A 20,601-nucleotide genomic window follows, 5' to 3' on the forward strand; every position below is an offset into this window, starting at 1 on the left:
GTCACTAACACAGTCAGACCATGCCCTCTCAAGAATGCCCACCATTACTGGCTCCTACCATAGAGGAAGACCTGCCAAAACCAGATCAAGTAAGGCTTTTCTCTTCTCCCCCAGATAAGGGCCCTTTCAACAAACTGTGAATGCAAAATCAATGACTAACAGTTAGTTACATAAAGTCAAACTCGGGCCTGATGGTACAGGTCTGCAAGCCCAGCTACCCTGGAGGCTGAGACAGGAAGACTGTCAGCTCATGGTCTGCTTGAACTACAGAATGTATTAGAGGCCATCCTTGGCAACTTAGCAAGGCCCTATCTCAAAATACAAAGTAGAAAACAGGATGAGGCAGGCATATAGGTCAATCAATGGTAGATCACCTGACTAGTTTAGCAAGGCCCAGGTTCAATGCCTAGTACCACGAGGAGAAAAAAAATATATGTACATTTACACACACACACACACACACACACACACACACACACACACACACACACTACATGGTATATGTATTATATAATATATACCATATATTATATATAAAATATTATATACATATATATCATCTGTTTACTATAACATGGGATAAAGGAGGCACATCAAGAGTTCCTTTTCTTTTCAGCCCATATCCCTAGGCTGTGACCGGCTTCCTGACCCTGAGAAGTTAGTGTCATGGCTTGGTACTCTGTCAGCTGCTAGCGTTGTGGCTCTCAATCTCCCTCCTACACCAGCATTCATGGACTCAGTGTTCAGCACACAGAGTGGATGGACATCCAGTGCCCGGTTCACTCTGTCTCTTCTGTCTGTGAGCAGCCATTACTCCGGGCTTCACTTCCAGGAGACAAGCCTTCGGGTGTACACTCAGCACATGAGCACTGCCCTGGAGAATGGTAGTTATAGACGCATCTGGACTATCTGATCGCTGAGCAGATGGTGCGTCTATGAGTCAATGTGCTCAGTAAATCTTCCTGACACCAGCAAAGAAATATGTCATGGGGCAATCTCAAAAAGAAAAAGAGGTCTATTTTGAGACAATGGCTTGCTATGTGGCCCAGGCTTGTATAACCTAGAATGACCTTAAACTAGGAGATCTTCTGCCTCAGCCTCCCCACTACTAAGATTATAGACATGAGCCAACATGCCTAACTCAAAATACAATTCAGTCATTGGAGTGCTTGCTTCTCAAGCATTGAGACCCAAGTTCAGATCCCAAGACTTCCTGGAAAAACTTGGGGGCACGCTTCTGTAATCCCAGGTCTGGGAAAGTAGAGATGAGGATTTGCTGGCTAGTCAGTCTGTACAAACTAGTGAGCTCCAGGTTCAGAGAAACACTGTCTTAGGAGGAAGGTGGAGAGTGGTTGAGGAAGACACCTGACACTGACCTTTGACCTCCATATGTGTGTGCACACTCACAGGCACCAAATCAAATAAAATTTTTATAAAAATTTTATAATTTTGTTTTGTTGGTGGTGCTGGGTATCAAATCCAGGGTCTTGTCTTGTACAGGCAAGTTCTCTGTCACTGAGCCCTCCAAATACAAATTTATTCAATTTAATTAATTCATTAGTGTGTGTGTATGTGTGTGTGTGTGTACCCATAGGCACACTCTCCACATGACTCTCTTGAGATGGGGTGGCTCACTGGTTTGGTGCTGGGCTGGTGGCCAGTAAGTCCCCAGCAATCCTCCTGTCTCAGCACCACCTCACTAGCACTAGGATTACTGCCATGAGTCACCCCTCAACACACACACACACACACACACACACACACACACACACACACACACACTGCAATTTTAAACAAGGAAGTTTCCAGTATCTTGATGCTGCTCTAGAGACTTAAATATACTGACCCTGAACATCGTTTAAAGGGATGGATACTTTCAAAGCTCTGTCATTGGAGACAAAACATATTGTCTCTCAATTGTGTACTAAGCATTTATTCAGAAATGAAACTTTCCTCACCTCTATTTTCTATTATCTACCTTGGAGTGCAGTAAGAGGAAGGAGGTTAAAGAGCCTCGCTTTTTAGCCTTGTACTCAGTGGCTCAGCCCAGGTCCTCTCCTACCTCCTGTCTCTTCCCTGCGCAGAACTGAATCCACTCCAGGAACACAGTGCAGTAACTCGCCCGTGTGATCCCCTGGAGACATGGGACGTAATCGTCGTCGATGTTGATGTTAAACATTGCAAGGTCACGCTCGATGTGATGCCACTTGGCGAAGGGCTGGAGGGACTTCAGTAGGGGTTCGTTCTTGACCCAGGAGAGGAGTTTGGGGGAAGTCACCATGTAGTATATGATACTCTGCAGAAAGCAAGCAAGACTGTGAGATTTCATAGCCAGAAGACTTTATTTATTTGTTTTATTTGCTAGGTCTCAGTAAGAAGGGACTGGAAAGATGGCTCAGAGGCTAAGAGGAGACATCTTTGTCTCCATCAAAGACAGCTTTGGCTGGTAGGGTCTGAGGCCTCTGATGGGACCTTTTGACTCTTAGCATAGTATAGAGGGCATGAGGTTCTTTAGCTCATAGATAATCACTAGGGAAACCAGGAATGTTAAACATGCAGGGTTGTCTCTTCAAAAGAAGAGATATATAACCAATCTGCCCAGCCGGCTGGGAATGGATGCAACTAGATCCTGGTGACTTCTGTGTTATCTGTGGGGTCAGGGCACACCTGAGTCCTCCAGACTCTCATGTTTATCTCAGACTCTTCCTTCATAGACCCTTATCTTGAACATTGTTTCTCAGTCAATATAACCATCTTTATGGAAGAGGTCATACATACTTTGAAAAGAGTTTCAATATAATCATGTAGTAAGCTTTGCTATACACATAGGATTGAGTTAATTATCATCAGAAAATTTTTTCCCAAAGTTGTGCTGTGTTTAAATATGCCTAAAATAAATTGCCCGGGGTCAGATTCTAGAAGTTTGAACTAACACCGACTACTGAGTTGTGTTGAACCAGACTTCCTTCTTACCGCCCGTGGATTGACACTCCTGGCCCTGGTGGCTGCAGAGACACCCCCCCCCCCCCCAGGACAGCATTAAATTGCGGAGCCCTCAGCAGGCTTGTCCCCAGGCATAGCCTCCCCCAGCACAGGGTCCATCACGGGGGTTTCTTCTGTCCTCTTCTGTCCTTCTGGTCCCTGCTTCTTAGAACACAACTCAGCCCACCTGGACCAGAACCACATTTTTCTCCACAGGGCAATCAAGCTGCATGTTTCTTTTCTTGTCTTCTTCCTTTCCTCTTCTCCCTTTTCCCTTTCCTCCCTTCCCCTTCTCTTTCCCCATCCCTTTCTCTCACCCTCCATTCCCTCCTTTTTTGATTTTTTTTTTAAATCATTGTCCTTCCTAATCTTTGGATTGAATGTTTGAGACAGGGTCTTTTGTAGCAAGGTCTGGAACTCTCTATGTAGATGACCTTGAACTTCTGATTCTCCTTCCTCTACCTCCTGAGTGCTGGGATTACAGATGTGCATCACAACACAGGGTTTTGTGTAGTACCGGGGATTGAACCCAGGGCTTTGTGCATGCTAGGCAAGCACTCTGCCAGCTGAGCTACATCTCCAGTCCACAGTCCTGGTTCTGAGCGGGCCCATTTGCGCAGCAGCTAACGACAGACTGTGTCACTCCAGCATGGGGCCTGCCGATGCACCCTGAATATTTAAATTGGCCATCATAACAAGCACCCCCTGCTGGGGTGGAAATGGACAGACAGCCAAGGTTGCAGCCAGCCTTCTGAGTCCAGGCTTAGGCTAACACAGAGCCCTGCTGTGTTTTTCACGAAAGTAGAGGTCCCCAAGTCTGGCTGCATCTCTCACTGGGAAGCTGGGGGAAACCTCAGGCATGCCACTGGGTGTAGAGCTTGTCAGGAGCCCCACCTCTCACCCCCACTCCCCCGCCCCTAGGCTTTGCCCATAGTATCGGAAAGCACACCACACCTTGACATAGTAGCGGACGAGCACCCTGCGGAGGTCAAACACCTGCAGCATGGTGGCCGCATTGTTGTCGATGATGCGATAGCCCTCCAGGATGTACTGCGTGCGTGTGATCTCCCAGGTGAGCCAGCGCAGGTGGAAGGCGGCATTGCAGGACAGTAGGTGTGGCAGGTGGCCAGGTTTGCAGCAGCAGCAGCCCCTGTCATCCTCGTCACCTTCCATGATGGCCTCCACCTCCCTCTGCTGGCAGTAGGTTCCTGGCCAAGGACACAAGAGGCATTAGATCCTGCAGAGGTCAGAAGAGGGCATCAGATGATCGGGAACTGGAGTTACAGAGAGCTGTGGACTGCCATGCGTGTTGAGAGTCAAACTCAGGTCCTCTGGAAGAGCGGCCGGTGCTCTTAGCCACAGAGCCATCTTTGTAGCCCCATGAGGTGTCTCTCGAAGGTGCTAGAATATGCTGGAATCAAGTGCGTGTTCTTAGTTTTAAAGCAGGCCTACCAAACAACCATGATTCTCATAACCATTAACTCTTTGGGTGTGTGCCTATGTGCAAGGTGTATGTGCGTGCGTGCGTGCATACGTGTGCGTGTGCATGAGTGCGTGCATGCGTGTAGGTAGGTAGGTAGGTAGGTAGGTAGGTAGGTAGGTAGGTAGGTAGGTAGGGATGGAGGGAGGTAGATATGTAGGCAAGAGTTTAACCTTGAGGGTCATTTCTCAGGGGCCCTCTACCTTCGTTTTTTGAGACAGGGTCTCTCTGTGGACTGGAGTTCACCAAGTGCATGCACTAGGCCAGCTCTGGCTCTCTAGAACTGGAGTTACAAATGTGTCCCACTGCACTGGGCTTGTTATCAGTTCACAATCATTCCTACTTCCTCTATTCTCTGTGTTTTTATTTGGGGAGAACCATGCTTTCATAGTGGCCACAGACTTGGTGATGAAGACTCGTAGAATTACCCATCTCTGGTGAGACAACCTGATAAAGATTCCTGCCCTGGAGCACCTTCCCAGACAAATAACAAAGTGGAGACCAGAAGATAGGGGAAGGAACCTTTCAATATAAAACAGTAAGAATAATGTGAACCCTGGAACAAGGCAGGCCAACTGGATCAAGAACGAAGAACACAGAGGTAGGAGTGAAAACTGCATTCTGCCCGGGTCAACCTGAGCCTTGTATATGAGAACTGCGCCCATCTTCCCAGCCAACACCGGAAGAAGAAATCCATAGCCTCCATTTCTGTGGACTCTAACTCTGCCCTCACTTAAAGGCTGTGCTATGTGGCCTCAAACTCAGGATGAGTGTGAGAGAGGAGAGAGCTGACTGCACCCACCACAGCGGGCTAACCTGGAGCTTTTTCTAGCTTTGGGCCAGAGAGGATCACTCCGCTAACTGCAGTTCCTGCCTTTGGCTTCCCCTTTAGCTCAGAGGCCGTTGTAAGGCCTCTGCTGTGGGTTCGTCTTAACCTTGTGCTACAATCCCAGGCTGCACCTCTGGTTTCCCTCATTTGTGTGTGTGGGGTTTTAGAATCCAGACAGCATTGAAACAAAGGACAACTTGAACCCAAACCCCACACAAAGGGTCACTCGTGAAATGACACTGAACTAAATGGTCCTCTTGTGCTTTCTAAACCCTTTCTTCATTAAAAAAGTAACGAGGGCCTGGGCTTGCGGCTCAGTAGGCAGAGTGCTCGCCTGGCATGCACAAGGTCCTGGGGTTCACCCTAGTCCTGCAGGACATAAAGCCAGGTGTGTTGGGACATGCTTATTATTCAGCACTTGGGAGGTGAGGGCGGGAGCACCAAGAGTTCAAGGCCCTCCTTAGCTACATAGTGAATGTGAAGCCGGCCTGGGCTGCATCAGACCCCGCTTCTCAAAATTCCGACATGACATCATCAACAACAAGTGGATGATAAGACACGGGCTAGAATTGATTTGAATGGGGTAGATGATAAGACACAGGTAATGGGGTTGTAAAGAAGAGTAATTATACCTGATAAAATCTAAGGGGTTTTAAAGAATATAAATTATACTTGATAAAATCTAGAGAGCTTCTTGGGGCCAGTGAGATGGCTCCGTGGGTAAAGGGTTTTGCTATTAATCCTAACGACCTTTGATCCTAGGACCTACATGGCTGTGCTCTGCGATCTTGGTGGTGGCACCAGCCTCTGGATGGGACCTCTGATCTCTCCCAGCATAGCTAAAGCTGGGACCCCTGCTGGCCCACTGCCCCCCACCCCCAGGCTACATGTTGCTTCCCTGAAAAGTTCCCCTGTACTTCCTGGTGCCGCTCCTCAGCGACGGTGCACCAGCTGTCTTTAGCAATGATCTTGAGAATGTAGGTGAACTTCGGCCCAGGGTGCAGGAGAAGGAGGAGAAATTACAAAAGCTATGTTAGAGTGACGTATAACTTGTTTGCTTTCTGAGCACAACAGAAAGCTTTTTTTCCCCTCTAATAACAACTCTTTATTCTATGGAGTCCATAGGAATATGTTTTGCATTTAGATACAGCCCTAAGAACAAGCTTTTCCCTGTGTTGTGCTAAACGCACTAGACTTTAAACATGCGTGGTGTGATGCCTTTAATTGAACAGCCATGGTTTTTGACTTTGTTTCTGGACAACATCCATGTATGTGGCACTTATCACCTTAGGAAGGTGAGGTTCGGGGGTCTCGTGAGATGCACACACCAACCTGGTTATGCAGATGAAAGAGGTGGAGCCCCCTTTCTGTAACATACCCTGTGGTTCCCCAAAGCCACATGTTCTTCAGAACAGAAGGGTCTGGTCTCTTAGAATTTAAAACTAGTATCTTAAGTGTTAAATACTCACCACTGAAAAGTAAGCTTCCCAAGAGCTGGGGGAGGTGGCTCAGAGGGAACTGTAGGATCACTGGGGATCTGAGGCCAGACCCCCAGCACCCACATAAAAGGCAAGATGTTAAGGTATGGGGCTCAAGCCTGTAATCCCAATGTTTGGATATAGGGACAGGGTAATCCCTGGAGCTTGCTGGCCAACAAGACTAGCTGAGTCGCTGAGCTCCTGGTTCAGTGACAGACTTTGTCTCAACAACAATAAAAATAATAAGGTGGCGAGCCACTGAAGGAAGCATCCGACCTCAACCTCTGGCCTCCACAAGCAAAGTTACATACAAATATCATACACACAAATGCACACACACACACACACACACACACACACACACACACACACACACATCTAAGAAGTGGAATTAGTCAAAGCTTCCAGGCGCATCAGGCAGCGTAGTGCATGATGAATGCTGAAATGTGCAATTCTGTAATCATCGCTGGGAATAAGACCTCCCGAATTCTGCTCCATTTACAGGCTGGAGCAGCAGTACAACCAACTGGACTTGGAGGAGGGGGGCCTTCCTAGTTCATGGGTCATTCAGAACCGCCTCCTTCTCACACAGCCTTCCTGAGGGCAGGATGCTAAGGTGGCAGGGATTCTGCTGGTGCCCATGGGACACACCCTGTCCTGTTAGACCTGCCATATACACCAACATGCCTTAGGCTCCTCCAATGAGAAATGAAGGGAACTGTGTGTGCTGTGGGATGGTCTGTATGCCAAATTGCTCTGATTGGTAAATAAATAAAACACTGATTGGCCAGTGGCCAGACAGGAAGTATAGGCGGGACTAACAGAGAGGAGAACAGAGAAAACAGGAAGGCGGAGGGAGTCACTGCCAGCCGCCGCCATGACAAGCAGCATGTGAAGATGCTGGTAAGCCACAAGCCACGTGGCAAGGTATAGATTTATAGAAATGGATTAATTTAAGATGTAAGAACTAGATAGCAAGAAGCCTGCCACGGCCATACAGTTTGTAAATAATATATGCATCTGTGTGCTTATATTATAAGTGGGCTGTTGGACTGCCGGGGCTTGGTGGGAGCTGGAGAGAAATTCTCCAGCCACATATGTGTGCTAGCATTCGTGGGGGACAGAATTCTACTTTATGGATGAAGTTTGGGACCCAGGGAGTCAACAGACTATTCAAGCTATGTAGACACAAAACCTAAAGGCATGACGAAGAGTTGACGGTTGCCAAGAGGAAGAAAATTGTAGTTTCAAGTTAAGTGGGAGAGCTGTATGTGGAGCTGCCAGTTGAGATAAAGCTTTGGGTTGGGGTTGCTTTGGATTACATTAGGCTACACGGATATTTTCATATGTCCTCATGGGCCAGTGGTTATGGGGTCAGCCAAACTGTGAGAAGGCTGATAACATCTCCCACAGACAGGAGCATATAAATCTTGTTTTTGATATTCCCCAGCTCCAATGGGAGTGGTGGCTTCACCCTATGTAATAGCCTGTGCTTTCAGCGTCCCTTCTGTGACATCCATCAAGATGCTGACCAATGGCCTGCAGGGTGGGGCACCATGAAAGTGTGAAGGAATTCTGAGAAAACGACATTTAAGAATTTAACTTCAAATAGACTTAAAACGTTTAGATGTTCCTTAATTTGGTCTTTCCTTATTTAACCTCCCTCCTTATCTTTCTCCCTCCTCCCCTCCCTCCTCCTCTTCTCTCCTCACTCTATTCCCTCCTCCCCTCCCTTCTCCCCTCTCTCCACTCCCCTCTTTCTTCCTCCCTTTCCCCTCCTTCTATGTCCTATTTTTATTCTCTCTCCCTCTCTCCTTTCCTTCCTCTCTTCCCCTTCCTCCTTCGCTTCCTGCTTCCCTCTCTCCCTCTCCCCTTCTCCTCCCTCTCTCCTCCCTCTTCTTCCCTTCTATTTCCTTCCCTCCATTCCTCACTTCCTTCCTTCTTCTCTCCTTCCCTCTTCCCCACATATTCATGGTAACACCCCTAGATGTGGTTTACCAAACTTGCTTCCCTCTAAAGAGCAGCCGAGAGCGTCCCAGGCTCCAGCGGCCACTTTGTCTCCTCCAGTATTTTAACTCCCCTGTTCATCGCCCCCTTTCTGGGTGCACAGCGCTGTCCCTGGGCTCCTCCTGCCTCCTATTTCCCCATGGTTTGCTTCTCTCTTTCTTAGCCTGCCCAAGCACTATAATCTTGTCACACCTTTGCACGGACACATATCTGGAGCTTCCTGTATTTGGCTTTCTCTGTGACTCTCCCTTGGTTAGACCTGATCACATCCTTCACACTCACAGAGCCAGTATGGCTTAGGGAAACCCACACCACAGTCTCCACATGTCTGTTCAAAAGTGTCACCACTAGCCTAGCTGAGGTTTCATGCAGTACAAATCCTTACCCGATTCCCCTCTCAGCTCATTCATCTGGTGATAGAGGTGGGTAGTGCCACCTTACACAACAGTGACAGGACAGTGTCCACCTTACACAACAGTGACAGGACAGTGCACACCTTATACAACAGTGACAGGACAGTGCACACCTGACACAACAGTGACAGGACAGTGTCCACCTTACACCAACAGTGACGGGACAGTGCACATCTTACACAACAGTGACAGGACAGTGCACACCTGACACAACAGTGACAGGACAGGGCACACCTGACACCAACAGTGACAGGACAGTGCACACCTTACACAACAGTGATAGGACAGTGTCCACCTTACACAACAGTGACAGGACAGTGCACACCTTACACAACAGTGACAGGACAGTGCACACCTGACACAACAGTGACAGGACAGTGTCCACCTTACACCAACAGTGACAGGACAGTGCACACCTTACACAACAGTGACAGGACAGTGCACACCTGACACAACAGTGACAGGACAGTGCACACCTTACACAACAGTGACAGGACAGTGTCCACCTTACACAACAGTGACAGGACAGTGCACACCTTACACAACAGTGACAGGACAGTGCACACCTGACACAACAGTGACAGGACAGGGCACACCTGACACAACAGTGACAGGACAGTGCACACCTTACACAACAGTGATAGGACAGTGTCCACCTTACACAACAGTGACAGGACAGTGCACACCTTACACAACAGTGACAGGACAGTGCACACCTTACACAACAGTGACAGGACAGTGCACACCTTACACAACAGTGACAGGACAGTGCACACCTGACACAACAGTGACAGGACAGTGTCCACCTTATACAACAGTGACAGGACAGTGCACACCTGACACCAACAGTGACAGGACAGTGCACACCTGACACCAACAGTGACAAGACAGTGTCCACCTTACACCAACAGTGATAGGACAGTGTCCACCTTACACAACAGTGACAGGACAGTGCACACCTGACACAACAGTGACAGGACAGTGTCCACCTTATACAACAATGACAGGACAGTGTCCACCTTACACAACAGTGACAGGACAGTGCACACCTTACACCAACAGTGACAGGACAGTGCACACCTGACACAACAGTGACAGGACAGTGCACACCTGACACAACAGTGACAGGACAGTGCACACCTTACACAACAGTGACAGGACAGTGCACACCTTACACAACAGTGACAGGACAGTGCACACCTTACACAACAGTGATAGGACAGTGTCCACCTTACACCAACAGTGATAGGACAGTGTCCACCTTACACAACAGTGACAGGACAGTGCACACCTGACACAACAGTGACAGGACAGTGTCCACCTTATACAACAGTGACAGGACAGTGCACACCTGACACAACAGTGACAGGACAGTGTCCACCTTACACAACAGTGACAGGACAGTGCACACCTTACACAACAGTGACAGGACAGTGCACACCTTACACCAACAGTGACAGGACAGTGCACACCTGACACAACAGTGACAGGACAGTGCACACCTGACACAACAGTGACAGGACAGTGTCCACCTTATACAACAGTGACAGGACAGTGCACACCTGACACAACAGTGACAGGACAGTGCACACCTGACACCAACAGTGACAGGACAGTGCACACCTGACACAACAGTGACAGGACAGTGCACACCTTACACAACAGTGACAGGACAGTGCACACCTGACACCAACAGTGACAGGCACCCCAGGGATGTGATGGCTGCTCTGCTGTCCCCTGAGTCCAGCTGTGGCTCTGCGTCCTGGGTCAGCTGTGCTGACCAATGCTCCCCATTGGTGATTATGTCAAATGTAACAGAGAGGAGACTCTGGCTCCCTCCCCGGTCCGCCCTCCGGTGACCACCATTGTGTCTCTAAGTCAGAGCTGCAGAGGCCCTCAATGTCACACTGAGGCTCTGGGGCAGAAACTGAGGGTCTGTGGAGCCAAGTCACTGCGGACGTCCACTGAAGACCCGGATGTGAAAGCAGTTGTTTTTCCCAGGTAGGAAGGTGGTGTGGAGCTCTCAGAACTGTGTGAGAGACGATCGCTGAGTGCCTGTGAACCGAGTAAACACCATGGCACAGATTCAAGCACGTACCCACAGGCAGTGGCCAGTGGAGAGCCGCATGCTTGCCCGGGTGCACCCAGATCTAGCTGTGAGCTCAGACCTTTCTTCATCCCCCTTGGTTTCCTTTCGCCATTACTTAGGTGGGTGGGAGGGGGGATGATGCTTTTCCTGAGGGTAGCTGTCACCTTCAAGGAACTCTCTCCTGAGCCCCAAGTTCACAGGCATCTTACAAAGCACCAAATCCAATGCCTTGGCTCTTTACTCCTGCCGCTCACCTCCAGACTGCATCTTTGGATCTTCAGCCCCTACCCATCCCCTTCAGGCAGTATCTGGTCAATAGATTTTGGTGTCTGTTGGCACACACTTTCTCTATTGCCCTGACTTGGACTGTCGGCTGATATTAATCTGTCAGCCCTTGAATAATTACCTTAAAGGACCCTGGTGAGGTGGGTGCCTTTGCTGAGAGATGCACAGTGACTCCACATGCATGCATATCCTCTTCTCACGGAAATGGCTAAGCCATCTGCCTAGGGCACCTGACTAACCAAAGAACCACAGAGGGATGGGAAACTCCAATGAGAGCTCTGCTTGCTTTCCAGGTAAGCATGTCACTTCTATGGGGACCATAAAACAGAAGGAGATGCCTGTTCTGTGCTCAAACCTGGCCTGCAACCACCCTCCCCGCATTCTTCCACTTGCTGCCAAGCTCCACACTGACCCTCGGGGTGGCCTTGAAAGCGGTGTATAAAGACGCGTTGGCTGGGACACCCGGTGATGTTGAGTGGAGTTGCTCTGTGTCCTGCTACCTCTACATCTGCAGAGTAAAAGCACATTGTGTCCTGGACTCGGCACTCAGCTGTATTGTTAGAGCAGCTGGCCTTTCTTCAACTGATATCCCCACCATTTACGTCTCAGTGACCACCCCTCACTATGAGAAATGAAAAGCCAGATGCCCTTCGACCCAGAGCACATGTGTGTGACCTTGACTTTGGAGATCTGGTCTACCTGACTGGAACTCTGACCAAGTTGACAGCACCGAGAGGTAGGTGATGGGGTGCATGGAGGAGAGGGGTGCTAGAAGCTATTTATCCACTCTCTGGGGACAGCAGTATCCCGTGTTCAAGCTTGGGGATCAGCGATGCGGGGGCAGCCCTGGGTCCATTGTTGAGATGGGCTCCTTTGCAACCATCATGTGAATTTCAAGTGTGTGTGTGTGTGTGTGTGTGTGTGTGTGTGTGTGTGTGCTCGCACGCGCACGCCATGTGTATGCAAGTGCTCAAAGAAGGCAAAAGGGGGCATCAGACCCCCTGGAGTTGGTGCTGAGAACTAAAATCTAGTTTTTGGGAAGAGTACCAAGTGCTCTTTGTGACTGAGCCATCTCTTCAACCCCTGTTGTGTGATTTCAGATTTGAACTTGCCCAGCAGCCACAGGCCTCCCATGCTGCTCAGAAAGTCTTCATGCCTGGATGTATTTTCCATAAACCCTTCTTCTCTTGTGCTAAAATGAGCTGATGTCTGTGGCTTGAGGCCAAGCCCTCCTGTGAACTTGGTGCCTCTCTTTCAGAAGGCTGGGGCCAGGGGTGGGGCAGAGGACTCTTCCCCGTGACCTCAGGTTGCTGGCTTTCCTCTAGAGTAGATTTCTTTCTTTGTAAGAAGCATAGCCCAGTGGTGGAGCATGGCCTGGCATGCATGTAGTTCCGAGTTCGATCCCCAGCATGAGAGAGGGAGAAAAGGAGGAAGGGAGAGAAGAGAGAGAAAGAGGAAACGGGGGAAGAGTGAGAGCAAGCTGTGAATGCGCAAACAGTTCCATTCCCTCTACTGGCTTCCTCAGCACATTTCCAGAGAGAGACAGAAACTGTCTGTCTGTGCTTTGACTGCCCCAGGCAGTGCCAAAGTAGATTAAATTTGACCAAAATAAAACTCGCTCTTTCGGAAAACGGGGAATTCAGAAGAAAAGGAGAATGAAGAAGAAGAAGAAGAAATCCAGAACACCCCCCAAGAAGAAATCCAGCCCTCTGTGGGAATATTGTAATAGATGCTCTAATGAGGAACACACTCAACAACAGTCCTTTGGGGGCGACTTAGTTCTTCCTCAGAACTTGAATTTTGTCAAGCTACAGGGCTCTTAAAAGTCTCCATCTTTAAAATTATGATCAAACTAGGTCAGAGAAAATGTACTGTAGCAGAAGGGGTGGGGTGCAGGCAAGTTAGCTCCATTTTCCCCCTCAAGACATCGCTTCTGCGCTGATTTTACAATCAGGTGACATGCCCATGTGGCTGACTGGAAGAAGACAAAGTCATAAGCCATAACCGATGGCCCCTCCCGGAAGCCTGCTTACATAGCCCCAACCTTGCTCAGGCAGGCAACCCCCTTCTATATTTTGCCCTGTGAGGATTCAGGAATCCAGTATGTTGTGGTAATGTTGGTTCCCAGCAAACCATGCCTCTCTGTCACCCTAACACAGGACGAGGAGACATGATTATTTTTTTCTGCACCTGACTTTGAGCTGCCACTGGAATTGACTCTATGTTAATTACTTTTCTCACTGCTGTGGTAAGAGAACTCGGCTAAAGCAACTTAAGAAAGGAGGCGTTTACACTGGCGCTCGTGGTTTACGGGGATGCAGGCCACTGGGGTGACGAAAACATGTCAGCAGGAATGACTCTTGACCATAGTGGTGAGAGTGCTCCATCCGGGTGGACCAGAGAGCAGAGGAGAGATCAGGAGGCGCCACTGTTTGCCCAGCTGACTGGGAGTGCCTATGTCAGAATGCCTACTCAAAAGTAGAGGTGGCCTTAATCCCCATGCAGCAGAACAGTCCCCAAGTCCTTCTTTGGTCATAGGGGCTTCTTTTCCGAAAGTTTGCCCATTCATATTTCTTGGTGTATATGTGTGTGAACATGCACATGAGAGTTCAGGTGCCCACAGAAGCCCAGTTGTATCAGAACCCCTGGACCTGGAGTCAGGTGGTTGTGAGCCTCCCAGTCAGGATGCTGGGATTCCAGCTCAGGTCTCTGCAAGAGTAGTGCATGCCTTTAGCGACGGAGCCATCTCCCTACCCCTGATGATGGCTTGTAAGCAATGCTCTGCCTGGTCCTCAACCTAACACACTGAGGTTCCAGCAACGCTGCAAACCAAGAGACCCCTACCTCGGAACTCCAGTCCTCGGAGTTGAAAGGTCACAAGACCGTTTCCAATTTCGATCAGGTGGACGAAGGCATTGAGGTCATCTGAAGCCAAAATGAAGCAGTCACCAGAGCTGTAGTTACCCCAACGGCCAAGCACCAGGTCTCCGCAGAGGGACTCCTGCAGGGTCCGGGTCAGGTGCTCATAGAAGATGGAGTTGAGGTTGTTGTCGTCACTTCCTGAAGGCAGGCAGACATGAGACTGGTGAGTGTCTTACCCAGAAGCAATGTGCTATCTTGTGCTCAGATCCTGAAACTGGGAGCTGCCCTTTGGGAAGGTTGGAGTCTTTATGGACGTACAAAAGCACCTGTTTGCCACCTGTCTTGGTGGATTATCCTGAGACTACTTATGTCTTCCCTCTAGACCCTGAGGTGGGCTTCATACAGATACATCCCCGTCTAAATGCAAATTACTTAACAATCCTGTGTTATGCTCAACATTCTGACCTTGGCATCTGGCAGTGCCTATTGTGCAAGGATGAGAACCTGAGTTTGTTTTCTAGGATATACATTTTAAAAAAGACAACCATAGTAACAAGCACCTGTAATCCCAACACCAGGGAAGCAGAGACATGTGATCCCTGGGGCTCTCTGGCCAGACAACCTAGTCTGCTGAGGCCAGTGAAAGACTCTGGCCCAAAAACCAAGGTAGATGGCTCCTGAGGAATGACACTCAGGGTTGACTTCTTGCCTCCACGTACACATGACACACACACACACACACACACATGCACACGCACACGCACACACACTTTTGAACTCCAGGTCTGTATCTTACTTCTCTACTTAGCGTCTCCTGTCTCAAATGAACGGCTTCCTGCATCCAAAGGACTTTGGGGCTGTCTCAGTGTGCACAATCATGAGTAAAACCACTACAAAACCAAACCAACTTCTCATTGTTCTCGGGAAACACCATTCCCATGGTGGCTGTCCATTTTGTGTCCCCCAGCAGGGACTGAGAGTGTTGGTTCTACACCTTGACCAAGGCTTGATTCTGTCAGGGGCTGCCCCATGATTAAGATTCGACACTCAGTTGGATGGATGGTGAGAGCCAGGGAAAAGGAAGGATGTTGGAAGGAGCTTGAATCAGGATGTCCCACTTCCCAGTGGGAGGCCAGGGCTGTGTGTGGAGGCCTGTGGTACATTTCCGTGTCCTCCTTGCCCAGCTCTGATGGCAGCTCTCCCTCTCTGGGGTGTCTCAAGATGAGGGCTACGAGCTTTTCAAGAAAAGACTAGGCAAGCTGGGAAATCATTCTGGTATATGCTTTGGTAGATCAAAAAATGAATGGAAAGGCCAAAGAGATACTTCAGGACCTTGATTTCAGGAGCAGGAAACCTCTGAAAAGCCAGGCAGACATAGAGTCTCCCTGGAGGAAAGACCTGGAAGTGAAATTCAAGGCTCCTTGTGTGTTGTCTGCCAGAGAGGAGACAGTTCTGTGAGGTCAGCGGTAAAGACTGCAGTCTGACCTGAGTGCCTCCATTCTGCACCCATGGGACACAGAGCGTGAGGCTGGCCTCAGCCTGGAGACATCCCAGAATGCTTATAGGGGGAAGAGGACCATGCTGTTGCTAAGAGACCCATGGGAACAACTATCAGATACTGAGTACCTGACAGGGTGCTGAGGCTGGTTGGAAGCTAAAATGATAAGCTGAGACACTGGTAAGCTGCTATGACGGTCAGAGGAAACTGCTGATAAGGTGTCAGCACATGCTCTTCCATGTTCGAGCCTGCTGTCCTGCTCTTACATTCACAGTTTATGATGAATCAGCAGGCATCCGGGACATTAACTAAAGATTACCTGCAGTTCCCTGAACTTTTAAAGAAGAGGCCTGGAGGAGAGAATTAGCCCTTTCTTACTGTGTGCACTGTTCTACACTTTAATACAATAACTAAAAGTAGAAATTTGGCTCAGAACATCTTAGTACACACTGACCACACATCTGCCTAATTAGGGAAAATGAGACATTTATAGTTGAGACTGCCCATGTGCCTAATGCAATGACCTGCTATGTCACCGAGTCCCACAGCTGCATGCCGAGACAATCCCATCTCCCCTCCTTTTCTATACACTGACGTAAAGTTCCACAAATAACAAGCCTGGCTCTCCAAGTGCTTCCACACTTTCAACTCTGGTTTTATGCTAATTGTGTTTATTCAGTCCCAGTGTAGATGGTCCCAATAAAGATGGCTTCATCTGAGGATGCTTGACTTTACAGCAATGGCCAAGCAGGATGCATTTGGTAGTTGCTTTCCAGATTTTGTGTTTGATCTTTTCGGGGGGCTGGTGTCTTGCAGTCTGATGCTGGGTGATACTGGGTGGTGGTGGCCGATTGCAGCTTCAGGTCAGCTGTGTGATCACAGATCGAGGGAGCAAGTGATATTCTGGGGTGGATTATATTACAAAACACGGGTGGGAAGTGGATTAGAGGCACCACATGCATTTTCAAGTTACATGGAGGTGTCAGAGCATTGCCATAGATAACCAGCATGGACACAGGACACTATTCTCCCTAGAGACAAGGTGAGTGAAGCCTAAACAAATGTCCACCTAAACTAAAATTACACTTTAAATTGACATTCTGAGAAGAGGAAGAAAAAGACACACAGTTAAAAATGAGATCAACTATAGAAGGGAAAAGCTGAAGGATGTCCCAGCAAGTGACTCCACAGCTTGATGCTGACCAAAGTTTCTGATGAGCTCTGGGCGCTCAGTCCTACAATGGTCCGTTAATATAAAGGCCAACACAGGGCCATGGTTTTTAAAAGACAGAACCCCACTATGTCACCTGGGCTGGGCTGGAGTTTTCCTTCTGCACCTGTTTCCTGAATGCAGAGGTTACAGGCATGTGCTGCCATTTCCAGCTCAAAGGATGTTTTCCTAAGGGACCAGTCTGCTTGATGTCTACCATAAGCAAACAATTTAAAATGTCTTCACGGGGTGACTGAATCCAGTCACTAACCAATTCCAAATAATGGAAGGCTATTTCCAAAGCAAACCAACGGGGGTCTGATGGGCCTACTTGCTCAGTTACGCCCTGTAGTCAGTGTGTTTACCAAGCCATGCCTTGACTCTGCCACGAGCCCAAAGAATGTCCTGAATGCCTTCCTTTGGCAAAGAAACACAAGGTTTAAGGAGGCCAGGAAAAGCACTTACCTGGGTCCCTTTCCATTTGCACAGCCAATCTTGTGTTGGAATTATCCACACGCCTTGTACTAGAAGGGGCCACAGAAAAGTAATGGTCATGGTTAGATCACTGCCCATTAGGGAGCTGGTGTACTGAACAAGTGTGAGACACGGCATGCAGGATGCTTACAGGGAGAAGGGACACCACTGGCCAACCCTGCAGAGAGAGGGGAGTCAGTCACATCCACACATTCACACTGCGAAGGGGAGAGAAAGGTTGTCCTTTGCCTTGGGAGAATGTGCTTGTCTCTTAAGCCATTTTGAACATTTTGAGCATACATTTAAAGCAAGTATTTGGACTTCCAGAGAAATGCTGTTCCCTTTCAGAATTAAAACATCCATTATCCTCAGTCTCTCTCTCTCTCTCTCTCTCTCTCTCTCTCTCTCTCTCTCTCTCTCTCTCTCTCTCTCTCTCTCTCTCTCTCTCTCTCTCTCCACGTGCATGCCATAGCATTCATGTGGAGGTCAGAGGACATCTTGCAGGAGTTAGTGTCTCCTTCCACTGTGTGCATCCTGGGGATCAAACTCAAGTCATCAGACTTGGCAGCAGGCGCCCACTAAGAATCCCACCAGCTCATTTCAGTGTCTACACCAAGTACCTGTGCTTCCAACTGGTTCCAGAAAATGGCTGTGGGTAGTCACCATCTCCCCCACAAGCTTCTACAAGTTAGGGGCATGCTTACAGGCTTTTCTTTGGTTGAGCTGTGAGAACAACTCTTACAAACTTAGGAAAGAACAGATTTTCTGCAGCCCCGGAAGCAAGGGGTCACTAGAACAGGGTCCACCCTGACAGTGCCTCTTGGTTCAGGGCCCTTAAAAGGCATTGGTGGTGGCCAGCCTTATTTCTGAGAGTCAACAGTGGAGAAAGGATTCAGTCTGGGCTTCACTCTGTGACCAATCAGCAAATCTCTCCAAGTAATTTCTGCATGGAGCAGTGGTTCTCAACCTCCCTAATGCTGAGACCCTTAAATACAGTTCCTCATGCTGTGGTGACCCCAACCATAAAATAATTTTCAATGCCACTTCATAACTGCAAATCTGCTATTGTTATGAATCATAATACAAATATCTGATATGCAACCTCCAAAAGAGTCACGACCCACAGGTTGAGAACCACAGGCACAGATGCTCAGCCTATCAATATCTCTGAGACAATACCTGTCTTTCAGGCCACATGCCTCAAGACCCCTGAATGTCAGAGTGTGCTCTGCTTGGAGAGCCTGTGTCTGATCATCCATCTTTGCATTTCAGACACAGAGTACCAGTCTCGTCAGCCTTTAATGGTAGAGGTCGTCAGTAAGAAGAAACTGATGAGGCTTGTCTGTGATAAATGTGGCTATTTCACATTGTTAGGTCCGCTCCACCAACCATTAAGAAAGGCTTTTTGTCAAGACAGCATGAACACAGGTTTATACACAGGGTCCCGCCGACACTTCTGGAGGATTTCTTACTATTATACCTTCCAGGAAGAGAAGCAGCTGTGTGTGAGTGTGTGTGTGTGTGTGTGTGTGTGTGTGTGTGTGTGTGTGTGCATGTGTGTGTGTTTGTGTGTGTATGTGTATATGTGCATGTGTGTGTATATGTGTGCATGTGTGTGTGTCTCTGTGTGTATGTGTGTATGCATGTCTGTATGTGTATATGTGCATGTGTGTGTGTATATGTGTGTGCATGTATGTGTATGCATGTGTGTGTGTGCATGTGTGTGTATGCATGTGTGTGTGTGTGTGTGTGTGTGTGTGTGTGTCTGCAGGTGCAGGAGATAATCTAGGTTGTTGGTCCTCAGATGCCTCTCTCCTTTTGTTAAGCCGGGGTCTCTCATTGGCCTGCAACTTCACCACATCAGCCAGGCTATCTGGCCCACTAGCTTTCAAGGGTCTGCCTGTCTGTGCTTCCCATCCTTGCTGTTGGGATGCCAGGCTCACATTGCTGGTATTTTGTATGTGTTCTGGAGACCCGAACTCAGATCCTTATGCCTCAGGGCGAGTGCTTTACTGGCGAAGCCATCATCCAACCCCTGTCCAGCTGCCCCTGATGCTTCACACTGGACTTCAATTTTAACAGTCATTGACATGCTCACTATGATTTAACCAACAATGAGCCTTTGTCAGGAATGTCAAGGAAAGTCACTGGAACGCAGACCTCCCGGCTGAACCTGCCTCCCGGGGATTGGAACTGATAACAAGAGTCCCAGGATGGGATTATATTTTGAATCAATGAAATGGCTTGTCTTCAGGGGAAAAAATCAAAAAGCGCCATTTGCTTCCTTGTCTGCCTCAGACGTGTGCCAACCATCTAGGTCAGGTCCGGTGTGAACTGGGTGAAGATTCTGGAAGGACTGCAGAGAAGGGATCTTTGGATGCAACTCCAAAGGCCCTGAATCCCAGCACACTGCACCATCCTGCTTCAGTTTCCCTCCCTAACAGCCTCACAGCATCTCTCAAAACAGCAGAGCCCAGGGCAACAGAAAACCAAGCAAACAACACAACCCTTCGTAATGAAGGTTGAAATCCCACGTCTGCATGCTCGGTCCCTAAACGGAATTTTAATTTCACCTTAAGACCTCGGACAAATGGAATTTCCAGCTGCAGAAGAAACAATTTTTAAAGTGGGACCGAGCCAAAAGAAAGTCAATTATCCAACTCCTTAGGGAATTGAGACACTTTCTAAAGCTCTGTCCACGGCAGTGTTATCTTTCCAGAAGGTGACAGCCTCTTTGGAATGCAGAAAGCTTACTAAGTCCTCACAAGCAATAGCTCAGCCCGGCCACCCGGTACCCCCGGCCTAGGCCACTCTCCATTTCTCAGGAGACAAGCTTCCAGTGCTCTGGGCAACCTGAGCTCTCCTCCAGTGAGGTCCGCCTGGAAACTTGGTGCTCACAACTCAAAGGTGCTAATTATTTCTGTAATTGGATTTCTGCCTTAACTGTCCCATCACACAACATCCGATCTGTTTCTTCCATCTCACCCGTCCCTA

At 48.7% G+C, this 20,601-nt stretch overlaps 1 protein-coding gene across 3 annotated transcripts in view; it reads right to left on the bottom strand.

Annotated features, from left to right (window-relative positions):
- The window catches only part of Pcnx2 (pecanex 2), a 167,508-nt gene that overhangs the window by 19,655 nt on the left and 127,252 nt on the right, over positions 1–20,601 (bottom strand). For all 3 annotated transcript variants that reach the window (XR_013051388.1, XM_006982493.3, XM_076572346.1), the window contains exons 24-27: positions 17,599–17,657; positions 14,408–14,623; positions 3,937–4,190; positions 2,063–2,296 (exon numbers count right to left, since the gene is read on the bottom strand). Coding sequence is in view for 2 of the 3 variants with exons in the window: in XM_006982493.3 (XP_006982555.3) it covers positions 2,063–2,296; positions 3,937–4,190; positions 14,408–14,623; positions 17,599–17,657 (763 nt within the window). In the remaining variant the exon portion in view is untranslated. The remainder of the gene's footprint in view (positions 1–2,062; positions 2,297–3,936; positions 4,191–14,407; positions 14,624–17,598; positions 17,658–20,601) is intronic.

The sequence above is a fragment of the Peromyscus maniculatus genome, chromosome 5, assembly GCF_049852395.1.
Source record: "Peromyscus maniculatus bairdii isolate BWxNUB_F1_BW_parent chromosome 5, HU_Pman_BW_mat_3.1, whole genome shotgun sequence".
NCBI classification, from domain to species: Eukaryota; Metazoa; Chordata; class Mammalia; order Rodentia; family Cricetidae; genus Peromyscus; species Peromyscus maniculatus.